This window comes from Podarcis pityusensis, assembly GCF_964106645.2.
Source record: "Podarcis pityusensis genome assembly, chromosome: 2".
Lineage (NCBI taxonomy): Eukaryota > Metazoa > Chordata > Lepidosauria > Squamata > Lacertidae > Podarcis > Podarcis pityusensis.
The window spans coordinates 103,537,673-103,561,592 of record NC_138029.1 but is presented as its reverse complement, the minus strand read 5'-3'; the positions used below and the strand labels follow the sequence as shown (position 1 = coordinate 103,561,592).

Sequence of the window (23,920 nt, the reverse complement as noted above, 5' to 3'; positions counted from 1 at the left end):
GAGAAATAACTTGCAGTTCTTCTGTAGGGATGTTCAGGAGGCTTAGTGAGTATGAAATATGTTGCCGTTTTAGTCCAATTTTGTGATCCTGATTTATATTACCCCAATCTGTACTACTTGTCCCAAGGACAGGCTCCCACTACCTCTGGTTTGGCTTCCCCTAATGTAATAATTGTTCTTTAACTTGGCATAAAACGATAGGACCATTTTGCCAATGCTACCGTTGTAAGCTGTTGTTCAGTGTACAAGTGATTGAGTTATCCCGCTTCTACTGAGATCAGCATAAAAGGAGGAGAGAGAGTGGTCATCAGAACACCATGGGATTTAGAGCGACGTTGTTTGTGCAAGCATGCAAGTTAAATGGGAAAGAAATGCCGTTTCTGGGACTGCTTCCATTGGCAAATCTACGATCCACGTTAGAAAGCTTGTGAGAAGTAAAAGATACCCAGTCACTTGGGAAATGAAGAGCTGCTATTGTGTAAAGAAATGTTCAAGAGAAGAACCATTTTATATAAATACAAACAGATAATTAGAAAGATAATGGAAATGAAGAAAATTCAAGTGTCTGGGTGGTAATGCTACTTTTAAAATTTATATATTTAATCTACAAGTTTTGGGGGGAAATATTTGACTAGGATGTCTAAAAAAAGCTCCTCAAAGGTTTATATTAGCTTTAATTAGATCTAGACAGAATTCATTATTTTTAATGGCTTTTCATCAGTGAGCTGAAGTCATTATTTGAAATGTACAGTAGCAAGTAGCAAAACAAGCTAATTTGGGGGGGGGGCTTCTATTTAAAGTCAGCCTATGTATTAAAGAAGCTATTATTAAAACTACAGTTAGAAAGATGATTTTATCTGAACTATGAACACTGGAGTTGAAGGTCTAAGCAAGGATTTTTCCCTCTCCTCCATATGGAGGGAAGCAGTATTTTTTTAAAAAAGGAAAGAAAAACAGAAAAACAAAAGTTTGAAAAGAGTTTACAGAGGACTTGGAAAAGAAGAACAGCCTTGGTATATTAGGCCAATGGCTCACTGAGTGAGCCCGCTGCCTCCAGCTGCCGGCTGTGTGCTAGACCAGCCTATATTGAGGACGTGGTCTGGAAACACATTTTTTGAAGCATAGCATGAGGACTAACAGAAGGACAACAAAAATGGATTTCACTGGCCTTTATGGTCGCTAAGAGACTTAATGCTTCAAGCCTGGAAGGATAAATACTCACCAACTTCAATGGTTTGAAGTCCTTAGTGCCCTTGCTATATTTGAACATATTCTCTATAAACACCAACTTCATTTGGATACCTATCCCGACTATATCTGTATGTGTAAATTAAGATGGATGCATTGATGCTTATAGTATTTGTAATGTGAGCGGACAGTGTGAGCAGTGGGATGTTTGAAATTCATTTCTCCTGCTGCTTTTTAAATGCTTTATTATTTTCCCATTCCCAGCTCCATGTCATCAGAATGAGTTGATGGCTCCACCCCTTGATTTAAGGCAGGAGCAGAACCACTTTATTATTAAGGTTTTATTACTTTCTCTATTACTTATCTTATAAACTGCCTTTAAGAGTGCAACTGCCCACCCAAGGCAGTTTACAAAATTCCATAAACATATAATAATATACAGAACCTTAAGTTTAAAGCCACTTTACACATACCCTTAACGTTGAGCAATAGCTATGATCATTCATTAAATGAATAAAGGTGGGTTGAAATAAAAATGTTTAAAAGATTTCTCATGATATTGACAAAGATGGAAACACACAGGTTTCCTGGGGGTGTTTTAATGCTTTTCTTTTTTAAAATTTTTTTTATCAGAGTGATATTTACATACCTTCCAAGTGTCCCAATTTTCCAGGGACAGTCCTGGAATTACAGAAGCCAGCCTGGTTTCAGATTTGATCCTGGAATGTCATGATTTCCTTTTTCCCTCCCCTCCATGTCTCAGAGAACAATTAAAAGTGGTGTATGCACGTGTGTGCTGTTTTTAACATTTTGAATACCCACTATTAATTTTCAAGAGCATTTTTTAAAAAAACAAACAAACAAACAAACATCCCAAGACAAGACGAAATGCAAATGATTGGCAGTGTCATCCTGTGTACTTTCTCAAGTGTCTAATGCTGAAGAAATATATATACGGTATATAGTGTAGAATGGCAATCGTACTTTGATGTAGGGAATAGGCAATCAATACCTGCAAGCTAGAAAAAGTATTCTATTTCCTCCCCTAATGATATAGGGCTGTTGTTGTTTGGCAAGACAATGGTGTTTGGAGCATGAGACACTTAAAAAAAGAATTAATTTGAAATCTGTAGCAGAAGATCAGTTTCAATTAAAACCGCACTTGAGTGTTCATGGACAGAAAAGCTAGCCGTTAGCTCTAAACCTTCTAGCACTTAGCAGTGAATAAATGGATTCCATTGCAACCAAACGTCTTGATTACAAACTTAATAAAATATCTATCTTTATGGCTGTTATATAGTTTCGAAACAACAACAAACATTTAAAATTAAAATGAAGTCCCAAGTATTTTTTCCCCTTATTTTTGACACTTGATGGCGGGGGGGGGGGGGGATTCAACATAGTTCTGAGGAGATTGCCCTGTCAGTGCAAACATTTATGCATTTATGATTGAAAGGTTTTCCCTCTCCCGTGTGTTGTTCTTGGAGTTATCCAGACAAACCCCCAAGTCAGTTGAGGGGGCATGCAAAGGGAGGAGAGAGGGAAAGCCCCATTGCACCAGCAGATATCCCTATGTGGGCTTCTGCTTGCTGGACTGGTTAGTTGATTCCGCCCCTTAATATTTGTTAGCTGTAACAAAATCTTCTCATCAGTTGGATTTGTAAATGGCTTTTGGTTCTGATCTTCATCAGTAGGCGTATTTTTGGCTTTCTGTGGGTTAAAAGTTTTAAACTAATTAAGAAGTGGTGGTGGAATGTTCTTAGAAGTGAAATTCCAATAATGAAACAAAGTATATTAACAGTTGGAGAATACCTTTGTAAATACAGTGATAATTTATGTCGTGTGTGGGGCACAGGGGAACTAACTGAAGTGTTCATTTCATAACTCAACTTTACCATCTTGGCTGAGCCATCACTACAAAGTGTTCTTCCTCTTTTGAAACAGGTGCATATGGTCCTGAGCACTGGGTCACTTCAAACGTGGATTGCGGAAGAACTCAGCAGTCTCCCATAGATATTGTAGATCATCAGGCACATGTTGGAGAAGAATATCAAGAAATACACCTGGTTGGTTTTGATAATGAATCCTCTAACAAGACATGGATGAAAAATACCGGGAAAACTGGTGAGGACTGCATGATTACTTTCTTATGGTTATTTGCATTCTCTAATGGTTAATTATAAAGGCCATAATTATATTGCCGGCCATTCATCCACATGGCTAAGAACTGCATGGAGAGTGAACATGTGGCTGTGCCCGCTGGCCCCACTCCATCAGCTTTGACGTACTAGGCTTGACCCTCATCACCATTCACACATTGGGAAAAGGACATGTGTGTTTGTTTGTTTGTTTGTGTGTTCCCCATGATGTGGAAGAAGAAGAGGAGTTTGGACTTTATACCCCACCTTTCACTCCCCTTAAGGAGTCTCAAAGCAGCTAACCATCTCCTTTTCCCTTCCTCCCCCACAACAAACACTCTGAGAGATGAGTGAGGCTGAGAGACTTCAGAGAAGTGTAACTGGCCCAAGGTCACCCAGCAGCTGCATGTGGAGGAGCGGGGAAGCGAACCCGGTTTACCAGATTATGAGTCCACCGCTCTTAATCTCTACACCACATTGGCTCCCTATGGGAGCATTAGGAACCCTATGGGAGGCTCTCTTTTTACAGATGTTCCCCTCCAACAAAGGGATGGGGTCATCAGTGTGGCTCTACTGTCTTGCTTCATGAAATTCTTAATTGCAGGAGTGAACATCAGAATAGGAGCTACAAAGATCTCCTTTTATTGTTTTTCTCAAGTTGATTCTCAATATGATGCCCAATCTCTACTGTAAATATATCCCTAGTTAGGTTGCTAATCTTTATATTATATAAGGACTTGGGGGAAAGACTATGCAACCCAATATCAAGGAGTGTAAGACAATGAAAAGACCAAAGATGTTCTGAAAGTTGGGGGTGGTTGTCAAAATAACTGTCTATAGTTGTGAAATCTTAAGGGATTTTAAAAAACAAAAACAGGCAGAAATAATATTCCTGTGTTTTTTAAAAATAGCTTTGTTATTGCTTGTTTCTTTCATTGTTATATTCATAGGTTTTCGTCATAATGCTTCAGTCGCACTCAGTTTCCTGTGCTGTCAGGTGTAAAACCTTTAATACAAGATGCTTCTGGCCTTGTTAGTGACCCACAAGGGGCTTAAGCCAGGTGGCAAAATACTCTTGTGTCACCCATACTATTGCCTGGAGAAAGCAGTGGCTTTTAGGAATATAGAGATTGGTTGGTCAAACAATTAAAAAAAACCACCATCTTGAGTTAGTATTTTTTTTAAAACAGAAGTTTTATGTTTATTTATTATTAAAGATACTATTAAATGGCTAAATCTGAAAAAAAGATTTTTCACCTGAGATGCAACAGCTGCTTAGTTGTTTATACTAAAAACTGCAGTGAAATCCCATACCTGTTTCTGCAGAAATAAGTCCCATTGAGATAAATGAGGTTTACTCCCAGGTGAGTAGATGCTGGATAACATACCCCATTGAACTCAGCAGTAGGCTCAGTAGAATTGCACCATTAAGCACACGGAACCAAAGTAAACTTTGTAGGAATTGTATACACTGAATTGTAGTGAAAGGGACAAAACTTTAATGTAGGCCATTAAATCATTTTTTTAATTATTTCGTTCTACTTTATTGATCACTGCTAAATATATTTGTAAAAAGAGAAAAGCTTTAAGGAGAATAGTTGTTAAAATAAATATCTCATTTTTTCATGATAAAATTCAAGGTCACTTACTGTTCTGCCTATTTAACAGAAGACCAACGAAGTAAGTTTCATGAGAGAAGAATTATGTATATATAGGAAAAAAGTTGTGAGTATAAGGGTGTGGCTGATACAGAAATAAATAACTGGAAAACAGTATGGACTCCTTATCAATGGAAGCTTTTTCTCCAGTCCCAAAACATTCAGCATTCTGGGGCCACTGATTTGCTCAGTTCTCATTGGGCAGTTTTTGAAGTCTTAGCACCCTCCCCAACCCGCCCCCCCAGCCTCCTGGTATTAATGTGTGTGCATTGGTTCTGTATTAGAATATAGGATATGCATGTGTCGTCACCCCCACTTTCATTCCTCATAACTATGTTATGTGAATAGAACTATGTGGAACAATTCTCTTTAGGTCTGTTCATAAGCAAGTTCTGCTTAGTTCAGTGAAACTTCCCCTTATGTATTTGTGCATAAGATTACAGCTGTAGATTTCCACTCCTAAGGTCTGTAATACTTTAGATCTTTTTGCTTGCACTTCCGCTCTCCAAGCAAAGCCCTGAGCTTCCTTTCCATATAGAGCTTGTAGGCTCAAAATGTTTGCATGCTCCCCACCCCCACTTTTGTAATTACAGAAACTGCTATTTGGATGTAGTGTGTGCTTCTAAATATTTATAGAAACTTCTGCATTAATAAAAATCCAACTAAATAGTTTACTGCTACGTGCCAGAAGAGTTTGCATCTGCATTGGCTTGAGTCCTTTTTTCCAACAAAATTTTCTGTAGTGGAATTTTAATAGGCAGTCCAACATCCATTTATACAAGGGTGAGAGGGCAAAGAGAATATTTAGTGAAGCCACATGGGGCTTTCTGGAATCCCAAGGCATCAAGAAGTGTGAGAACTGAGCTAAGGAAGGTTCTTACCCTTATTGAGTGCTTCAGGTAGTGCAGGACTGTGGTCAATGCAGCAGGTTTTTCTTAGCCCCTAAGCAATGTGAAATGAAGTCCATGTCCCTGCTGTGTGCATTGAGCAATACTAGCTTGGACATAACTGGCATGTTTTACTTATTCTGCCCCCCCCCCCCTTCATTGATCTGGTGGTTCAGTGATTTCACTGCAGCAGTACCAAGTTGGCACTTTGATTTTATTTTTAACTTGTCTGCACTGCCTTTTGAATCATAAAAGCGTTGGAACAGACCACAAGGGTCATCTAGTCCAACCCACCATGGGGCTTGAACCTGTGACCTTGAGATTAAGAGCAGGGGTAGACAACCTAAGGCCTGGGGGCCGGATCCAGCCCAATTGCCTTCTCAATCTGGCCCGCGGACGGTCCAGGAATCAGCGTGTTCTTACATGAGTAGAATGTGTCCATTTATTTAAAATGCACCTCTAGGTTATTTGTGGGGCCTGCCTGGTGTTTTTACATGAGTAGAATGTGTGCTTTTATTTAAAATGCATCTCTGGGTTATTTGTGGGGCATAGGAATTCATTCATCCCCCCCCCCAAAAAAATATATAGTCTTGCCTACCACATGGTCTGAGGGACGGTGGTACGGCCCACGGCTGAAAAAAGTTGCTGATCCCTGGCTTAGGTCCTCATGAAACCTAAATCCGGCCCTGATTAGGAGGTGAGGTGAGGAGGTTGGTGCAGTGTTAATGCTCCAGCAGGAGCACCAGATTGGCTCCACTGATGCGTTTGCACCTCACCAGCCTAACTTCTCCTGGCAAGCAACAGCAGCATTACCACAGGTCCAGTGAGCTGTAGCACAGCAACATGCCATTTGCTGCTGCATTTCAACAATGTAGTTATGTGCTTCTCCTTGCCAAAGGATAAGGGCTTGGATCTGATGTTAGGGAACATACAGCCATAATAGAACTCTAAATTAAAACCACTAATAATGAAGGTCCACTGGAGTAAGATTGCTTATTATGTTGTTACCCTAAACGTATTTACTTTGAAATAAGTTCAAAGTTCAAATTAAATCAATGGGACTCAATTCCATATGCAGGCATCCAGACTTGGGGGTTAGGGTATGACAAAAGAGTTAGAACTTTAAGATAGTAGTGTTAGCATGGATGGAAAAAGAAGGTCTTAAAAAATATTGGCAGGCTTTGCCCAGACACATAAAAAAACTGGAACAAATCTCCTTTCTAAGGTGGTAGGTTGATGAAGTTTGAAAATTCTAGGTTTGAAAGGTTGTCATGTAAACATGTTTAAATAGGGAATTCCAAAGCCTGGTAAAATTTCCATACAATAACAACAAGAAGAAGAAAAATAACTTAAATGGGGGAAAGGAGACATGGATTCACATTTCTAAGCTCAGTATAAGGGGGGCTCATGGCTAAGTGCCTTCAAGTGTGGGGCCCCGATATCAGTGCCCCCTCCATAGTGGTTAAGAGCAGCAACAGGACCATCTGCAGCAAATGCCTATGAACCACCCATCTTTTTTTATCCTCCACAACCACAGAGCATTGTGGGACCATCAAAACAGCTGTTTTCCAACTGTCCACTGATGCTGTCCTGTAAATCAAAGCATGAGGACACATAAGGGAGGGAAGGCCTGGTACAGGGTGGGTGTCCCCAGGTGGCCTTGTAGTCACTCAAGAAAGTTGGGTGCTGACACCAGCTCTGCTTTTTCCAGACCCTCTAAGGCAGGGGTCAGCAAACTTTTTTCAGCAGGAGGCCGGTACACTGTCCCTCAGACCTTGTGGGGGGCTGGACTATATTTTGAAGGGGGGGGAGAACAAATTCCTATGCCCCACAAATAACCCAGAGATGCATTTTAAATAAAAGGACACATTCTACTCATGTAAAAACACGCTGATTCCCAGATCGTCCGTGGACCAGGTTTAGAAGGCAATTGGGCCGGATCTGGCCCCTGGGCCTAAGTTTGCCTACCCATGCCCTAAGCTACTGAACGTAATGCGGCCCTTTATATGTCCAGCTGTCCTTTGTCAACAACAAATTGTAGCTTTTTCTGGGTTGAATATATGCTGCAGTGGTACCTCAGGTTACAAACGCTTCAGGTTACAAACTCTGCTAACCTGGAAGAGTTACCTCAAGTTGAGAACTTTGCTCCAGGATGAGAAGGGAAATCGTGTGCCAGCGGCGCAGCGGCAACAAGAGGCCCTATTAGCAAAAGCACGCCTCTAGTTAAGAACAGTTTGAGGTTAAGAACGGACCTCCGAAACGAATTAAGTTCGTAACTAGAGGTACCACTGTATATGGTAATTTATGGATGTAATAGGTATCTAAAGCCATTTGCCACTGTTGCTGTATGTAGGTTTTATTTTATTTGTTTTTTATCTTATATTTTGGAAATGTACACCCAGGGGTTTTTTTCTTTAATTTTTTGGGGGGCCCCCAAGACAGTGGGGCCCTAAGCTATAGCTTGTTTAGCTTATATGTAAATCCGGCACTGCTCCTGATAAGTTCCAGCAATTCAGCTGACCAGCAGTCAGATGAGCAGCCATGCCATCTGCGACTGTTTAAATGACCATAGCACAAATAAGGTTTAATAGTAATAATTAAAGCTATCTTTCTAGCTTTGATATCGGAAACATTTCCTGATTATATACTTGCAAAGCTTTGTGGTTTTCTTCACTAACTAAAGAACGAAATGTGAGGAGGTAAAATACTTGTCAAATGCTTCCTTGGTCTGGTTCTAGGCTTACTCTACATATCACAGGCATGGAAGCTTAGTGCTTTGGCAAGAATCCACTCACTTTACAGCTAAGCGGAAACAATGTTTAAATACTTTGATTTTTCCCTTTCATTAGGAAATACCTACTGTCTTTGTCGTGTTTGCAATAGCCAGCATGTTTTATAGGTCATCATTTTTAAAGTAAAAAAGTTTCGAGGTAATTTTAAAAGAAATTAGTGGTGAAATCTTGAGAAAATTAACTAGCATTCAGAATTCAAGCCTTTCTTGCTGGGGGTGAGATTTTGATTGAATTATGGATATGCAAATTTGCAGCTTAAATTTTAGATATTAACTATCAAGTCAGATTTTTTTTATCTTCAATGTTTTGTTAAATAGAGAGATAGTGTGTAAACTTTACAAATTTTCTTATGTCCATTTTATTTTACTAATTATTGTAAAATATATATCCCACACTCTTCAGCTAAAGGAAACTCACATTGCAGCTTATGTAAGAACAGTACCAGGGCAGTAGTTGCCTTTGGACGTCACACCAAACCATAGTTTAGTGTGATGCAAACGAGCCCAGGTAAGACCTGGCGCACACACACATCAAAATGATACATAGTGCGTGGATATTCGGCATTAGATCGTAAGCATGGCTGCTCCAGAAGAGTTTCATGACCTTAAAACTGTTGGGATAGAGTTACTGAAAAGGGGAGAGGTAGGTTTGTGTGTGAATGCCTGTGTGTTTTTGAGATCTTGCACAGCCTAGTAAGAGACACTGTAAAATGAACAATTAGATGAACATTTCAGATTGTACATCCTCCTAATTATCCTTTTAATTATTAATCCAAAGCAAGTAAAATGACCCCTGACAGAGCCATAAATGATTTAGATACCATCAAATATTTATACAATGCAGCTGAATCCCGCCGTGCATTGTAACAGATTCACGGGAGCCTGCTTTCTTGTGGGACAGCCCATAAAACATGTCACCTTTTAAAAAAGCTCTTTAGCTGCCTTCCCTGTTGCACAGACCATCGTGCTTGTACAAATTCCCTCTCCTGATTTTTCACCTAATATTGGTGCCACACATTTCTTTTTTTAAAAAAGTATGTCACATCAATCCTGACCCATTCCCAGATGATGTATTTCATAGAATCATGGCATTGTAGTGGGCCCTGTAGATCATCTCATCCAGGGCAGAGGAACCTTTGACCCTCCGGATGTTGCTGCTGATCTACAGCTCTCATCAGGCCCAGCAAGCATGGCCAATGACCAGTAATGGTGGGAGTTTGTGGTCCGGCAACATCTAGAGGGCCACTGGTTCTCCACACCTGATCTAGTTCAACCCCCTGCTCCGTGCAGAAAATCCAGAGTTTGATCATTCCCAGCAGGTAGCCTCTCTAGGCTTGAAGACCTCCACAACAGGAAAGCTCTTGGAAATTGGTTCAGTTGCAGAATCCATTTGGTGGACTGTTCTGTTATTTATTGTTATTATTTATTTTAATACGAAAATTTAAACATTGCTTTTTCATTAAAAAAAAAAGTTTAAGCGGTGAACAAGAAATCTGAAGACCATCATGAAAAAGACAATGCTGAACAACATGCAGCATGCCTTTGTGTACCAGGCAAGACTAACAATGGTTAGCAAAAGCCTTGTTGAATAGAGAGGTATTGGACAGTCTCTGAGACAGAAGATACAGTTGAAGGTGCCACTGGAAGCACAGTGAAATCAGTTTTGCTCGTAGTTATATGCCTGCCACGTGGCACCACCAAGAATTTTTTTTAAAAAAAAATTCATTTCATTCCTTTGCTATACACCGTGAGATAGCTTTCGGTTGTTACACATAGAAACGTCCCTGAAAGTGACATTGAGGAGAATTGTTTACCCATTGCTAATCCAAAAACCCATGGCTGTTAAGGCAGAATGGGGTGGTTAAAGCTGCAAGCTTTACTGGTTACTAATAGTAATAATAGTTTGTTAGTGCATCAAAGGGAATGCCAGCACTAAACAAAATGTCAGCACTAGCCTGAGATATAACCACTGCAAATGAACAGCCCATGGTCTTCCTGGAGGTGCATCAATGAGCTGCTGCTGCCACCCATTGGAAGTTCAATATCCCTGGGGGCCAAAAAGCCTTTTTGGACATTGTTTGTCACTGGAGGTTCATACATCTGAGAAAGTTCTACATAAGTAAACCTTCCTGTGTCTCTCCCTCCCCACCCACCTTTACTCAGATTTGTTCATGTCTAATGAACCCACCAGTTAGGATAGTAAACTAAACACAGTCCCAAAACTTGGTATGGGTGCATTCATTTTATTGAGGCTGACGCATGCCTTTCTAAGTGCTGGGTTGCGTCCTTTCGGCACATCGCCACTGCACCTTGCAAATGGACTGGTGGATTAAGTCTGTAAAGAGAAACCGTGTATGTGTGGGTGTGTAAGAGAGAAAATGTGTGTTTGTGTGGTTTTGTGCAATCATTTTATTTCTAAAGCCCTTGGCCAATGCATACTCTCAGGCACGTATATTTGTTGATTATGCAGCTGGAAAGCTCAAATATAGGAAAAGATCCCTTTGAATTAAGAGTGGTGGAGTTTCATGCAAAGTGCCCTTTGATATAGCCAAGCAGGCTCCAGCTTTTTATCTCTGCTTGTTAATGCAGCTAGCTGCTATTAATGAAAATTGACTCGTTCACTGGAGAGATAAAACCATGTGAAAATCATGTTTGCAAACGGATGAAATAGACTCATTTTGCACTGGAGCCCTGATGCAGGAATGCAGTTTGAGCTCCTTAGTAGTCCTCCTCTTAGCCAACATACCTGCTTGCTAAGTTCTACTTTTTGCAACACTGGTGGGACCAGGCATAGGAGTCATAGCAACAAATGATTGACATGGGATTTCTGTGTTGCATGAATCTATGCATCTGCTTGCAACTGTAATTTCTAATCTGCCCCTGCTCACAGCCCTTGTAAAGAGTTACCTAAATATGGCATTTCTGTGCGCTGCTCTGGTTCGCCAGAAGCGGCTTAGTCATGCTGGCCACATGACTCGGAAGCTGTACGCCGGCTCCCTCGGCCATTAAAGTGAGATGAGCGCCACAACCCCAGAGTCGTCTGTGACTGGACCTAATGGTCAGAGGTCCCTTTACCTTTACCTTTTAAGATGTTACCATAAAGCACCAATGCTGCAGCAAGCAAAGGCTCTAGCAGCTCAGCCAGCTGCTTGTGGCTGGAAAGCCAGACAGGATGTTTGTGACTGTTGCCATGGGAACAAAGGGGCAGTCCATTCTGTACTGAGCACCGGATGTTAGCTCAGTGTGTGTGTGTCATATGACCCGTACTGGATGTACTTGGGAGGAGTTTCTTCTTGCTGTTGTTGAGTGCAGACATGATTCTCTGTACTGATGTAAGAGGCAGAAATAAATGATGTAAATAGTTTTCTGTCTGCTTCTTTCCCCTCCCTGGGGACACCAAAGGGGAGAGAGGAAGAACGGTGTGTTCCTCTCATACATCTGAGAAGAATTGCCGGACCTCGCCTGCTTATCAGCAGAGTGGAGACGCGGGGAGGTCGACAGGAATATCTGCCGGTGCCTACGCTGTGGCACATTCCTCTGACCCAGGCAGAATTCCAACAAAGTGGCAGCCTTCGGATGGTTGCGATTCATCGGACATCTGCATGAGAGGCTGGTGGATTGTCCTCCTCTGCTCCAAGGAGGAAGAGAAGCGTCTGAAAGAAGCCAGAGGCTCCACAGACAGCTGGTGGAAAGAAGAGGTGTTTTCCAGAGCAACAAAGTTCAAGGTATGCTGCATTTCGGGCTAAAAGTGTGAACGCAGGAAGATTAATTCCCTGGTTCACGGAGCTGCGTTTCAAAGAAAACAAAAGCTCCGGGAGAAGAGGCCTGCAGCTTGAAGGCTGAAGCCTGCATTCCACAAATTTTTGTGGTAGATAAGATGTCCTATTGAAATGCATTGTTGCTAGGTAACGGTCCTGGAAAGTTACTGGCAAAGGGGCTGGACTCTGAGTGTAAGCCTGGGAAAGCGAAACAAAACCAGAGAATGTTTTGGCTACAAGGTTTACGAGCTCTTGGAAGGGACTTTTCAATAGCAGCCTGAGTTTAGCTGCCAGGTGCAAAAAGCACAAGCAATTTGCAGTTTGCTGCGTGAGAAAAGAAAAAAACAACTGTTGGATTTTACAGTTTGTTTGACATTGTGAGCTGGAGGCTTGGCTTCAAGATGGATGCCAAGAAAGGGGGAGGTTTGCCTTGCCCACCTCCCTTAACCAATGACAATTATTCATCTTGGTCTGTAAAGATGAAGGCCCTGCTGCAGAATCAGAGGCTTTTTGATGTAATTGAAAACCCCATCCCTGCAGCACCAACCAGAGGTTGGGAGTCACAGAATGTAAGGGCCAGGACTGCTATAATTCTGTGTGTCTCAGATGATCAGTTGGTGCATGTTCAGCATTTAGAAAATGCGAAAGAGGTATGGGACACGCTGCGTACAACGCATCAGAGAGATGCTGGTTCTTCAGCGTTGCTGTATTTTGAGAAATTGACCAATCTGAGACTTGCGCCTGATGGAGATGTTCAAGCGCACCTGACAGAAATGAAGTTTCTGCGTCAACAGATGGTGGAACGCAATTTCCGTCTTCAGGAGGAAGTGTTTTGCTTCATGATGATAAACAGCCTTAGCCGCACCTACAAGGTTGTTGCCAGTCAGCTTGGTTCCCTACCGGCCGCGCAGCTGACCGCGGAGAGAGTTTGTGCTGTGGTCCTGAATGAACACGACAGACTTGCTGCACTGGAAGAAAAAGACAGGGGGAGGGAAGAACAGAGTTCTAATTCCCCCACTGCTGATGCTACTGGGGAGCATGGTGTAGCATTGAGTGCTGTCCGATGCTACAATTGTGGACAGACTGGGCATCTACAGCGAAACTGTAAGAAGCCGCGCCAGTCAAGAGGAGCAAAGAGCAGCTCTACGAAGCCTCAGGCGTCAGGCAAAAGCCGTACCAAGTGCCAGGTGAAACCTGCAAAGGCTATGATGGCGAAAGGAACCACGCCAGATGTTGGGAACTCGTTCATAATCGACACGGGCTGTACAAAACATTTGTGCCCGCACAGAGGACTATTTTCGACGTTGAAGAAGCAAAGCTTCACTGTGAAACAGGCCAACGGTCAGGAGTTGGAAGCGACTGGAATTGGGACTGTGTATCTTGAGAGTCTGAACTTGACTATAAGTGATGTTTACCTGGTTCCAGAACTGAGATTTAATCTGCTGAGCGTGTCGCAGATTGCAAAGAAAGGACTGAAACTGTCCTATGATGCTAAAAGCTGCAAGATCTACAAAGATGGAGAACTGTTTCTTACTGCCAAAGAGAAAGATGGACTGTATTTGTTGACTTTTGATCAAAGTGATTACATGAAATGTAATTCTTCTGTTTCTAACGAAATCTCTCTTGCAGGTGTGACCAGTGTGAGCACCAGGAAGGTGACGAAAAAGGTCGACAGAGCATTTCAGCGGGTGTATGCTGATGTGATTGGTCCTCTAGAACCATCTAGAGGCGGTGCACGATTTTACCTTTTGTGTGTGGATTGTTTCACTAATTATTCTTGGGTTTATATGATGGAGAAACCACAAGAAACTTTAGAAAAGTTTCAGGAGTTTTGTGACAAGGTTAAAAGTATGCATGATGCTAACATTGATTGTCTTTTCACAGATGAGAAGCAAATTTTTCTGTTACAGAAGTTTCAGAAGTTCCTGGATGGAAAAGGGATAGACCACAAAGTGGCAGTTTCACAAGAAGCGTGGAACAGGGGGGTCTGTGTAAGAGTGAACAAAGAATTGCAAAAGGGGATGAATGCGCAATTGCTGAGTTCACATTTGCCACATGAATATTGGGCCGAATCGCTAGCGTCCTATCTTCATGTGTGGTTGAGAAAAGTCTCAACAGAGTTGGGATGTTCTCCTTTTGAGAAGCTATTCAATAGAAAACCTTCTGTTGCCTACTTTAAGGTTTTCGGGTCTCATGTGAGAACAGAAGCTCCAGGTGGTGTAAAGAATGCCAGAGGCATTTTTGTGGGTTATGAAAAGGGTCTCTACAGAGTAATTTTGTCTGAATCTGGTCAGGTGATTCTCACAAAGTTTCTAGAGAGTGCTCCTGAACAGGAGAGGTTGATTGTTCACGCATTTCCCACAGAGGATTCTGATGATGATGATGATGATGAGTTTGATCTTATTGAGTTCAGTAGTACTGATAATGACAGCGATAGCTCAGACAGCTCAGTTGTCACAGTCATTGAGAGGAAATCTCACATAATGACTAGACCCTCAGAAGAAGAGGATGAACCATTGATTAAGCTTAGCACTGGTTCTCCAGAGAGTTCAGAGGCTGAACCAGAAAGCAGAGAAGAGCAGCAACTTTTACGTAGGTCTGAGAGAGCAACGAAGGGTGTACCACCCAAGAGGTATTCAAAGGAGTTTGCTAACCTTGCATATGTTGCTATTGTAAACGACCAAGGACAGATTGAAGCTGTGTCTGAGTCAGAGACAAAGGCACAACAGAGAGTTGTTAACCGAGGTAATGCGAAGTCACACAACCAGAGAGGTACATTGGTTAAACCAGTGGCGGGTAGTTCCAAGGGTGGAACTGAAACAACAGGGGAATGTTATAAATATAACAACTGTTTGTTTTCTTCTCTGGATGACGCTTTGCTCGCAGCACACATTGATACTTTAGGGGGAGTATGTTACCATAAAGCACCAATGCTGCAGCAAGCAAAGGCTCTAGCAGCTCAGCCAGCTGCTTGTGGCTGGAAAGCCAGACAGGATGTTTGTGACTGTTGCCATGGGAACAAAGGGGCAGTCCATTCTGTACTGAGCACCGGATGTTAGCTCAGTGTGTGTGTGTCATATGACCCGTACTGGATGTACTTGGGAGGAGTTTCTTCTTGCTGTTGTTGAGTGCAGACATGATTCTCTGTACTGATGTAAGAGGCAGAAATAAATGATGTAAATAGTTTTCTGTCTGCTTCTTTCCCCTCCCTGGGGACACCAAAGGGGAGAGAGGAAGAACGGTGTGTTCCTCTCATACATCTGAGAAGAATCGCCGGACCTCGCCTGCTTATCAGCAGAGTGGAGACGCGGGGAGGTCGACAGGAATATCTGCCGGTGCCTACGCTGTGGCACATTCCTCTGACCCAGGCAGAATTCCAACATAAGACACTATTGGATCCTTTTCTGGCTGAATAGCAGGGTGAAAAAGACACTTGATTAATTAATTGCTAGTATAGATTCTATAGATTCTACCCTCTGGAAAACAAGTATTGAAGCAAACAGAGATTGAGTCTGAAACCCAAGGCTTTTTTTTCAGCTGGAACTCACTGGAACTCTGTTCTGGCACCCCTCAGGTGGGCGCTATTGCCATTATAAGAGAACAAGTGAGATGTTCATGGTGAGTTCCGGCACCTCTTTTTCTAGAAAAATAGCACTGCTGAAATCCCAGGGAGAAGTTCTGGCTAAGAACTGTGGGACTTCTGAGGAAATATGCATAGGATTCTGCGACACAACTCTTAAGATAAGGAACTTCAGCCTCAGCTGGATCCTATGGGTGTGTGTTCAGAAATAACACCTGGGTCCTGCAACAAAACATTGCAGTGTGGATTTCTTCCTGTTTGTGTTTCCAGTCAGCCACCCATTCCATCTTCCAGGACACTCCATTCCATCTCCTTCCAGCAGTCAGTAAGCATTTTGTGGTCACTCAGCACGCCTAGTCCTCATTGGGCTGTTTTGCTTTGTCTGATGTTTCCCTCTTTAATGTTTTCTGGTTAACCAGAACCAAGAGTATTTAAGCTTGAGGATTTCTAATGCTGAAATGTTTCTAGTGATGTTAGGTGCTTTTTAAATGATAATAATGTAATATACAGTCAAAATAATTTTAATAAATAACAATGTAATATGCAGTCAAATTTTAACGCAGCATAGACTGGCTATTAGTAATGACAGCTGTATATTACCTCCAGCATTGGAGGGAGATATACCTCTGAGTATCAGGTGTTGGGTAACACAAGTGGGAGAGAGTACTATTGTGCTTATGTCCTGCTTGCAGGCTTTCAATGGGCTTCTGGTTAGCCAGTGTGAGAGCAGGATAGTGGACTTGACAGCCCTGACCTAGTAGGGCTTTTGAACATCAGCTTCATCAAATAAGGTAATGCCCGATTTGATCTGGTTGATATTCTTTCTAGACCATTTGGACTTCATTACTGTGCCACTTGGTACAGTACTAGTGACCATGCAGTCTAGACAATACAGGCACAAAAAGCAAATTTTTTGGTTGCAGGAGTTTAGCTTCACTCCCATATTTATGCAACTCCCTCCCAACCCTCCAAGTTGAGGGATAACCAGGGCTGGCGCAAGACATTTTGGCACCTGAGGCAAACCACAAAATGGCATCCTCCTACCCGCCAGGGAAGAAGTGGGAAGTAAAAGTCCACATCAGGAACAAGGTGGAGTGGGAAGCTTATTCTAGAAATGGAGGCGCCCTGTGGATTTAGAAAGCTGGGCAACCAGGATTCTAAATCACATGGGAAACCTACCTGTATAGGACATGCTCCCTGCTTCACATGTCATACCCCAGCTCTGAAGGGGAAGGAGCAGCCCAGATGACTATAGGAGGGGGACTAAACTGTAGTCCCTTTTACCAGCCTTGCCCGCTTCACGTGAGTAACACCAGAAGGCTTGTAAGATGAGTATGACTATGAATATGAGTATGAATATGACTAGCTCCAGGGGAAGAAAGTGTTGAAGGGTTGTGATAAACACTAAATTTTCACACTAAAGGAAGAGAATTTGTTAGGATTCTTCAGCAGCAATAATGAGATGTGTGTATATTGATTTTCCACTTTGATTAAATATGTGGATGAAATCTGCCAGTGGTGCCAACCTAGGAGGCGTTATCAATAGATATCTGTATTGGACAGTTATATGGGTGGTGCTAAATGGCCTAACATACTGGAGTTACAGAAATGCCATTTTGTCGAATATCATTGAGCATAAGGTCATGGATCTGCAGTTTAATAAAAACTTTGATATCTGTTGAGGTCTCGAGAAGGAAAGTCTCATTGAAAGCTCTGCCATGTAGCTGCTTGAAAGGCAAGTACAGTTTTGGAAGGCATCAGATGAGGTTATGAGGTGTTCAGTAGAAATGCAGAAGTACTTGCAATCTTTTATTTCATTGATTTTCTTTTAAAAAAAATTAAACAGTTTAATAAAAGGAAGAAAAGAAATTGTGTTAAGTGGTATCCATAAAACAATATAAAATTATCATAGATAATGCACAGATAAAATCAGCAGATATTAAAAACAAGTATACATAACTAAATTATGTGCCTGGATAGGCTTACTGAAATAAGTAGGTTTTTAGCAAGTGTCTAAAAGCCTACCTAATGCAAATAGTCAGGGAGTTCCAAATCTGTGATCCCGTAAGTAAAATAAGCATATGATGCTAGTTACCTATACTTTATAAGAAACTTCACACCTGAGCCTTTAAGCCTGAATTCTTGATAGTGTGTTTATTTGGGTGCATATGCAAGCCTGAAGGAAGTGGTCAGAGTCATGCCACTGACCACAAGCTCAATGCGTTCAAAGCTCCCATTTTCATGGAGCCTACATGTGAAAACACTTGTTTTGAAAACACGTTTTCTAGGGGCCTGGCTGAACATATGAGACCCTTCAGCTCTTTGGATCCATGTGTTTAGGCTGCTTACCAACATTACCCTATGAATGAATAGGAGCCAGAACCTGCAGCTCTGACCTCTATGAGTTCCCTCCGTGCATTCATCTGTACCCCAAAGAATTCCTGAACCAGGGACATAGTTGCCATGTAAACAACTGCAGACTTATGGTTGACATCAATGGCAGAAGTGTTTTCAATTTTGTGCTCTCCTTTCTCCCCTTTTCTTCTACTTTCAGTTGCTATCCTCTTAAAGGATGATTATTTCATCAGCGGTGCTGGGCTACCAGGCAGATTTAAAGCTGAGAAAGTTGAGTTTCACTGGGGTCAAAGCAATGGATCAGCCGGCTCGGAGCACAGCATCAACGGAAGGAGATTCCCAGTTGAGGTTGGTTGAAAGCAAGTGCACTCGCATTTTAATGAAAAGTGTATTGTTTTAATATGAGACTTGTCAGAGGTGGAATTGTCAGAAGTAGAATTTGCAGATTGTATTAACTTGCTCTTTTTCCCATGAGTTTCCTTCTGGTGGTTTGCTGTTGCATTTTCACTGAAAGTTTCATTTGCTGTTCTGAAGTTACAGTTTAAAATAAACAGGAGATATATGGGATTATTTGGTCGGCAGTTGACTCAAAGTCTTATGCCCAGCATAGTGGCTGCTCCACAGCTGATGCCTACATATACTAATAGTAGGGAACCTCTGGCCCATGAGCTTCAGCCCTCAAGGCTTTCTTTTCTTCTTCTTCTTTTTTTGCTAAGCCACTTCTATCTGTCCTAAAGGTTGATATGCAACAAGTGGCATTTGCAGCAGCGCATGCTCAGATTTCATCAAGCCATTTGGGTTTCTTGTATATTTGTTCTTGCAATTTATAAGTGTGTGTGCACATACATATATGTTTGTGTGCATGTGTTTGTATCTGAGCAGAACCTGGAATATGCAGAAACTTCTATGTTGTTTGTGGGTAGCCCCATTTTGCCATACTTATAGGTACAGTGCCACTCAATTCTCTATTGATGACGCTGACGATGGTTTGAGCAAGTTTTAGTGCCTGTTTTTTGTGTCAGTGAGCACCAGGCAGCACTCATTTTCTACCTAGACTAGAATTACAACCCTGTGATTTTTCCCTCTTTTGTCATATTTGTGTAACAAGCCTGATACTGTATTCAAGTTGAGCTTTTAGGCCCTCAACTTTCTAAGGTACTGAGAGATGATTACTGAGCCACATTTTTCCTTTGCTTGACAGTATATTCTTTGAGGGAATGGTTTTGCATAAGCAGAGAGCATCATTGATGGTTTGTCATGAAACACTGATGTTTGGCTTTGCTTAGATAATTAGCAGAATCACTGGTGTGGGTTGACTTGCTCACAGTTATGTGTTCCTCTTGAAAGCTTGATTCGTTAATGATGTTTTCTCTTCTTTTTGAACTAGGATTATATGTTCCTTTTGAAAACGGGAGGGATTCTGTTCAGTTCAGTAATTTTAAGAAAGGTATACTCTGGCAGTCCTCCGGGGGGAGTGAGGAGAACCCATTCACAGGCTTCTCTCCTTGCTGCTCTCCTTCCGCACAGCTAGGAAGCAAACATGTCACTTATGCGAGGATTAATTGTCAAAGTGCATTACATAAGCAAGTATGTGAGATTAAAGAAAAAACAGTACCTGGCATACATAAAGGTAAAGGTAAAGGGACCCCTGACCATTAGGTCCAGTCGTGACCGACTCTGGGGTTGCGGCGCTCATCTTGCTCTCTTGGCCAAGGGAGCCGGCGTACAGCTTCTGGGTCATGTGGCTAGCATGACTAAGCCGCTTCTAGCGAAACCAGAGCAGCGCACGGAAACGCCATTTACCTTCCCGCTGGAAGGTATATATAGGTATATATAAATATACCTATTTATATACTTGCATTTTGTGCTTTCGAACTGCTAGGTTGGCAAGAGACCTCGCATATATAGTTAAGGTAAAACAGTTACATGGATAGAGAAAAATAGTTTCATTTCACCATCCAAGAAATGAAACCTTTTGAGAACAACTCTTTAAGAAGTATGTGCTTTGCTCTTTAGGCTGCTCCCCCAACACCTCCCGGAGCCAGGCCCCCAACGCATTATGTAGAAGAGCTGCCTTTGTGTACTTCCAGCATTTTTGCCTAATTGTATTTCAGCTTGCAGGGACTTGTTGCAGCGCTAATTACCTGACAGTGAAAACTCCCTGCCAAATAGGGTCTTGCCTCATGCTAGGGGCTGCATTTCTAGGAAACCCATAAAAGAAAACAAGAGCAGCAGTGATGACTTGCTGATCTGTGTTGGCCCATAGACACAGGTCAAACATTTGTGAAGTGCCCACAAGTACTTTGTCCTCCAGGTTTGGCACCGTTCTGCTGCCGGAGCACTTGGAAGCAAAATGTGATCTGAACCTAATTGAGAAACCAGATGTGGACGGTATGCAGTGTGCATTAGTTCCAACGATTGCCCCACTGGGGGATGCAGACAAATCTGCTTCATCCGCAGAGTTTGTTCTGTAAACACGGAGTTTGTATGTTCATTTGCTGGAAAACAAAATGCTTGTTGTTAAGGCTGTTCGTGGAGGGTTGGGGGAGATCTCACAGAATAACAAAACTAATTGGAAATGTCAGATGTAAGACAGAACCTTATTGTTTGACCATGTTGTTTGTATTTTTATTATCACAGCTAATGTGTCAGATGGTAAGGCAGTGTGAGTTAATTGGTTTCCTTCATTGGAGCCCATCTGGATCATATTTTTGTGAGTGATTTATATGTTAAATTAGGGGATAGGATATACAAGAACATCCTTTTCATTACGTTCTCTAAAGAGAAATTGGATCAAAGGCAGTGCATTTATCTGACTGTTGTTACCCTTCTTTTAAAAAAATTAAAGCGTCAGTCTCATACACATGTTTGATTATGCTTTGTTTTCAGAAGGAAAGGGATTTCAGCAAAAAAGTTAACACCCTTCCTTCCAGTCCTATTCCTCTGTAGAATCAAGAGCAACATCCTTTTTCGAACAGATGAGCAGCCAAATTGTGGGGTGGGGGTGTTTCCGAAATGCTACAGACAACTTCCCTTTCGCAATACCCTCCCTAACCTTTTCCTGAAGTCTGCCTTGGTGTCTAGCTCCAGATCCTTGCATCTTCTCACTCCACCTTCCCCACCCCACCCCAAGTTCAGTAAAAGATGAAGAACAAGAAGGACACTGACAAACTGGAACGTGTCCAGAGGAGGGCAACCAAAATGGTCAAAGGCCTGGAAACGATGCCTTATGAGGAACGGCTAAGGGAGCTGGGCATGTTTAGCCTGGAGAAGAGGAGGTTAAGGGGTGATATGATAGCCATCTTCAAATATATAAAAGGATGTCACATAGAGGAGGGAGAAAGGTTGTTTTCTGCTGCTCCACAGAAGCGGACACGGAGCAGTGGATCCAAACTACAAGAAAGAAGATTCCACCTAAACATTAGGAAGAACTTCCTGACAGTAAGAGCTGTTTGACAGTGGAATTTGCTGCCAAGGAGTGTGGTGGAGTCTCCTTCTTTGGAGGTCTTTAAGCAGAGGCTTGACAACCATATGTCAGGAGTGCTCTGATGGTGTTTCCTGCTTGGCAGGGGGTTGGACTCGATGGCCCTTGTGGTCTCTTCCAACTCTATGATTCTATGAACTATTGCCAGGGCTGGCCTAAGACACTTTGGCACCTGAGGTGAACCACAGAATGGTGCTTCCCTGCTGCCAGGGTAAAAGGGTTGAGTCAAGCTCTACATAAAGAACCAGGGCAGGGGAGTGAAGATCTAAATCAGGAACAGAGGGGTGGGGATTCAACCTTGATGGTTGAAGTGGGAATCAGAAGCCATTGTAAGCGTACCGCAGCTGTTGCTATCATGGTGGCGGTGGCAGCAGAAGGCAATGTATTCCTTGGAGGCTAGATCTGCTGCCGCAGTGGTCCTATCACCTGAGGTGGCTGCATCACCTTGCCTGATGGGTGGGCTGACCCTGGCTGTGGCTTGCTAGTAAAACACTTGCTTTGTCTGCAAGGGTTCCAAGATTAAATCTCTTGGAGAGAGACCCCTTCCAGAAACCTTGGAACACTGCTACCATTAAGTGTAGATAATACCAAACCAGATGGACCCAACGGTCTGATTCGGGATAATGCTGTTTCCAATAATATGATGAATTGCAAGGTTATAAGATTCTATTTAAAACTTTCATATTTGCATGTTTTCCCTTCGGGTTTTACCAAGGAGTTCTTTGCAAAGTCATAAAAGGCATGGGGATTTGGGGAGCATGGGATGTCAGCAAAGGGTTGGTAAAAAATTGATGCTACACTTTGCCTAAGCAGAAGCGCTTGCACAAAGCCACCATGGTATACTACCCAAGGACTTTAGCTACGTATGAAGGCTGCCGAAGAGTACTTCCATCTTGTGGCACACAAATGTGCAATGTTTAACAACTCATTCTAATGTCTGTCTGGCAGCACACGTTGTCTTCAAGTGAAGTGGTCCAAGTTAAGAGGAGTTTGGAAAGTACTAGTTTGACATTCGATGTGAGACATCAATGTTGTATTCAGTATAAGGTTGGGGGAGAAGAGAGGTACTAGTTTAGAATCTGCAGCCATAATTTGGTTGACAACACATGAAATTTGACATGTGCCTTTTCCCTCTCTTTAGAGCCGCCAGCAGATGCATATAGTTGAAAGAGGTCTGCTGTTAATAGTGTAGTAAACCAACTTCTGGTAAGCTAATGCAGAATGCAGAGTTCCCTCATTAGAAAACCTGTTGATACTTACGAGACTCTTGAGAGTAGCATCTTGTGCGATAACTAATACGTTGCCCGCTGTTGCTGCAGAAGAACATTTGCACAGAAAGGACACAATGTGTTCAACAGTCATAATGTAGGCTGGATCATGTACCTCTCTATTAGCAGAGCCCCCACCACCTCTGCCATTTTGCTCACTGGCTGCGATTTTGCTCATTGCCTATTCATTTCTATGCAAGATGCTGATTATGTCTGTGAAGAGCAGAAATCAGAAGAGTGATTTCAATCATGACTGTGTTAATTTGATGTGAGCTTTCAGCTGTTTATGAGCTTTCGTCTTAATGGTTCTAATTGTCAGTTATAATGTGAACACCATTATACAATAATGTACAGTAATTTACTTAGTAAATGAGAATCTTGTTCCAAGGACCATACTGCAGCATGCCATGGAGACCTAATCCCTGCAAATTAGCGTGCTTACAGTGGCTAGGGCTTGATTCTCTGACAAGGGCCTCTCTTGAAATGGCTTCTGAATTTCACCCAGGCAAGTTAGTGCACTTTCTGAGTCCTTTTTCTGCATGATGTTATTAACTTAGTTAATAATAACAAAGACAGTGCAATACAGAATTGCCTGGTAACTCTTTGCTGCTTTGGCAGAATCCATATTCACAGAAAGGGCATGCTGGGCTGGTTCATGTGTAGCACCAAGACATAGAATCGTAGATTTGGAAGGGACCACAATGGTCAGGAACATTTTGCCAAATGCGGGGCTCAAACCCACAACCCTGAAATTATGAGCCTCATGCTCTACCAACTGAGTTGGATATGGCAGTACCTGAGCAAACCTTGGAC

General features: G+C 42.2%; 1 protein-coding gene across 6 annotated transcripts in view; it reads left to right on the top strand.

The window, feature by feature from the left end:
* PTPRG (protein tyrosine phosphatase receptor type G) overlaps positions 1-23,920 on the top strand; it is a 542,845-nt gene that overhangs the window by 274,818 nt on the left and 244,107 nt on the right. For all 6 annotated transcript variants that reach the window (XM_080995611.1, XM_080995608.1, XM_080995607.1 and 3 more), the window contains exons 3-4: positions 3,133-3,312; positions 18,555-18,703. In XM_080995611.1, the coding sequence (XP_080851737.1) occupies positions 3,133-3,312; positions 18,555-18,703 (329 nt within the window). The remainder of the gene's footprint in view (positions 1-3,132; positions 3,313-18,554; positions 18,704-23,920) is intronic.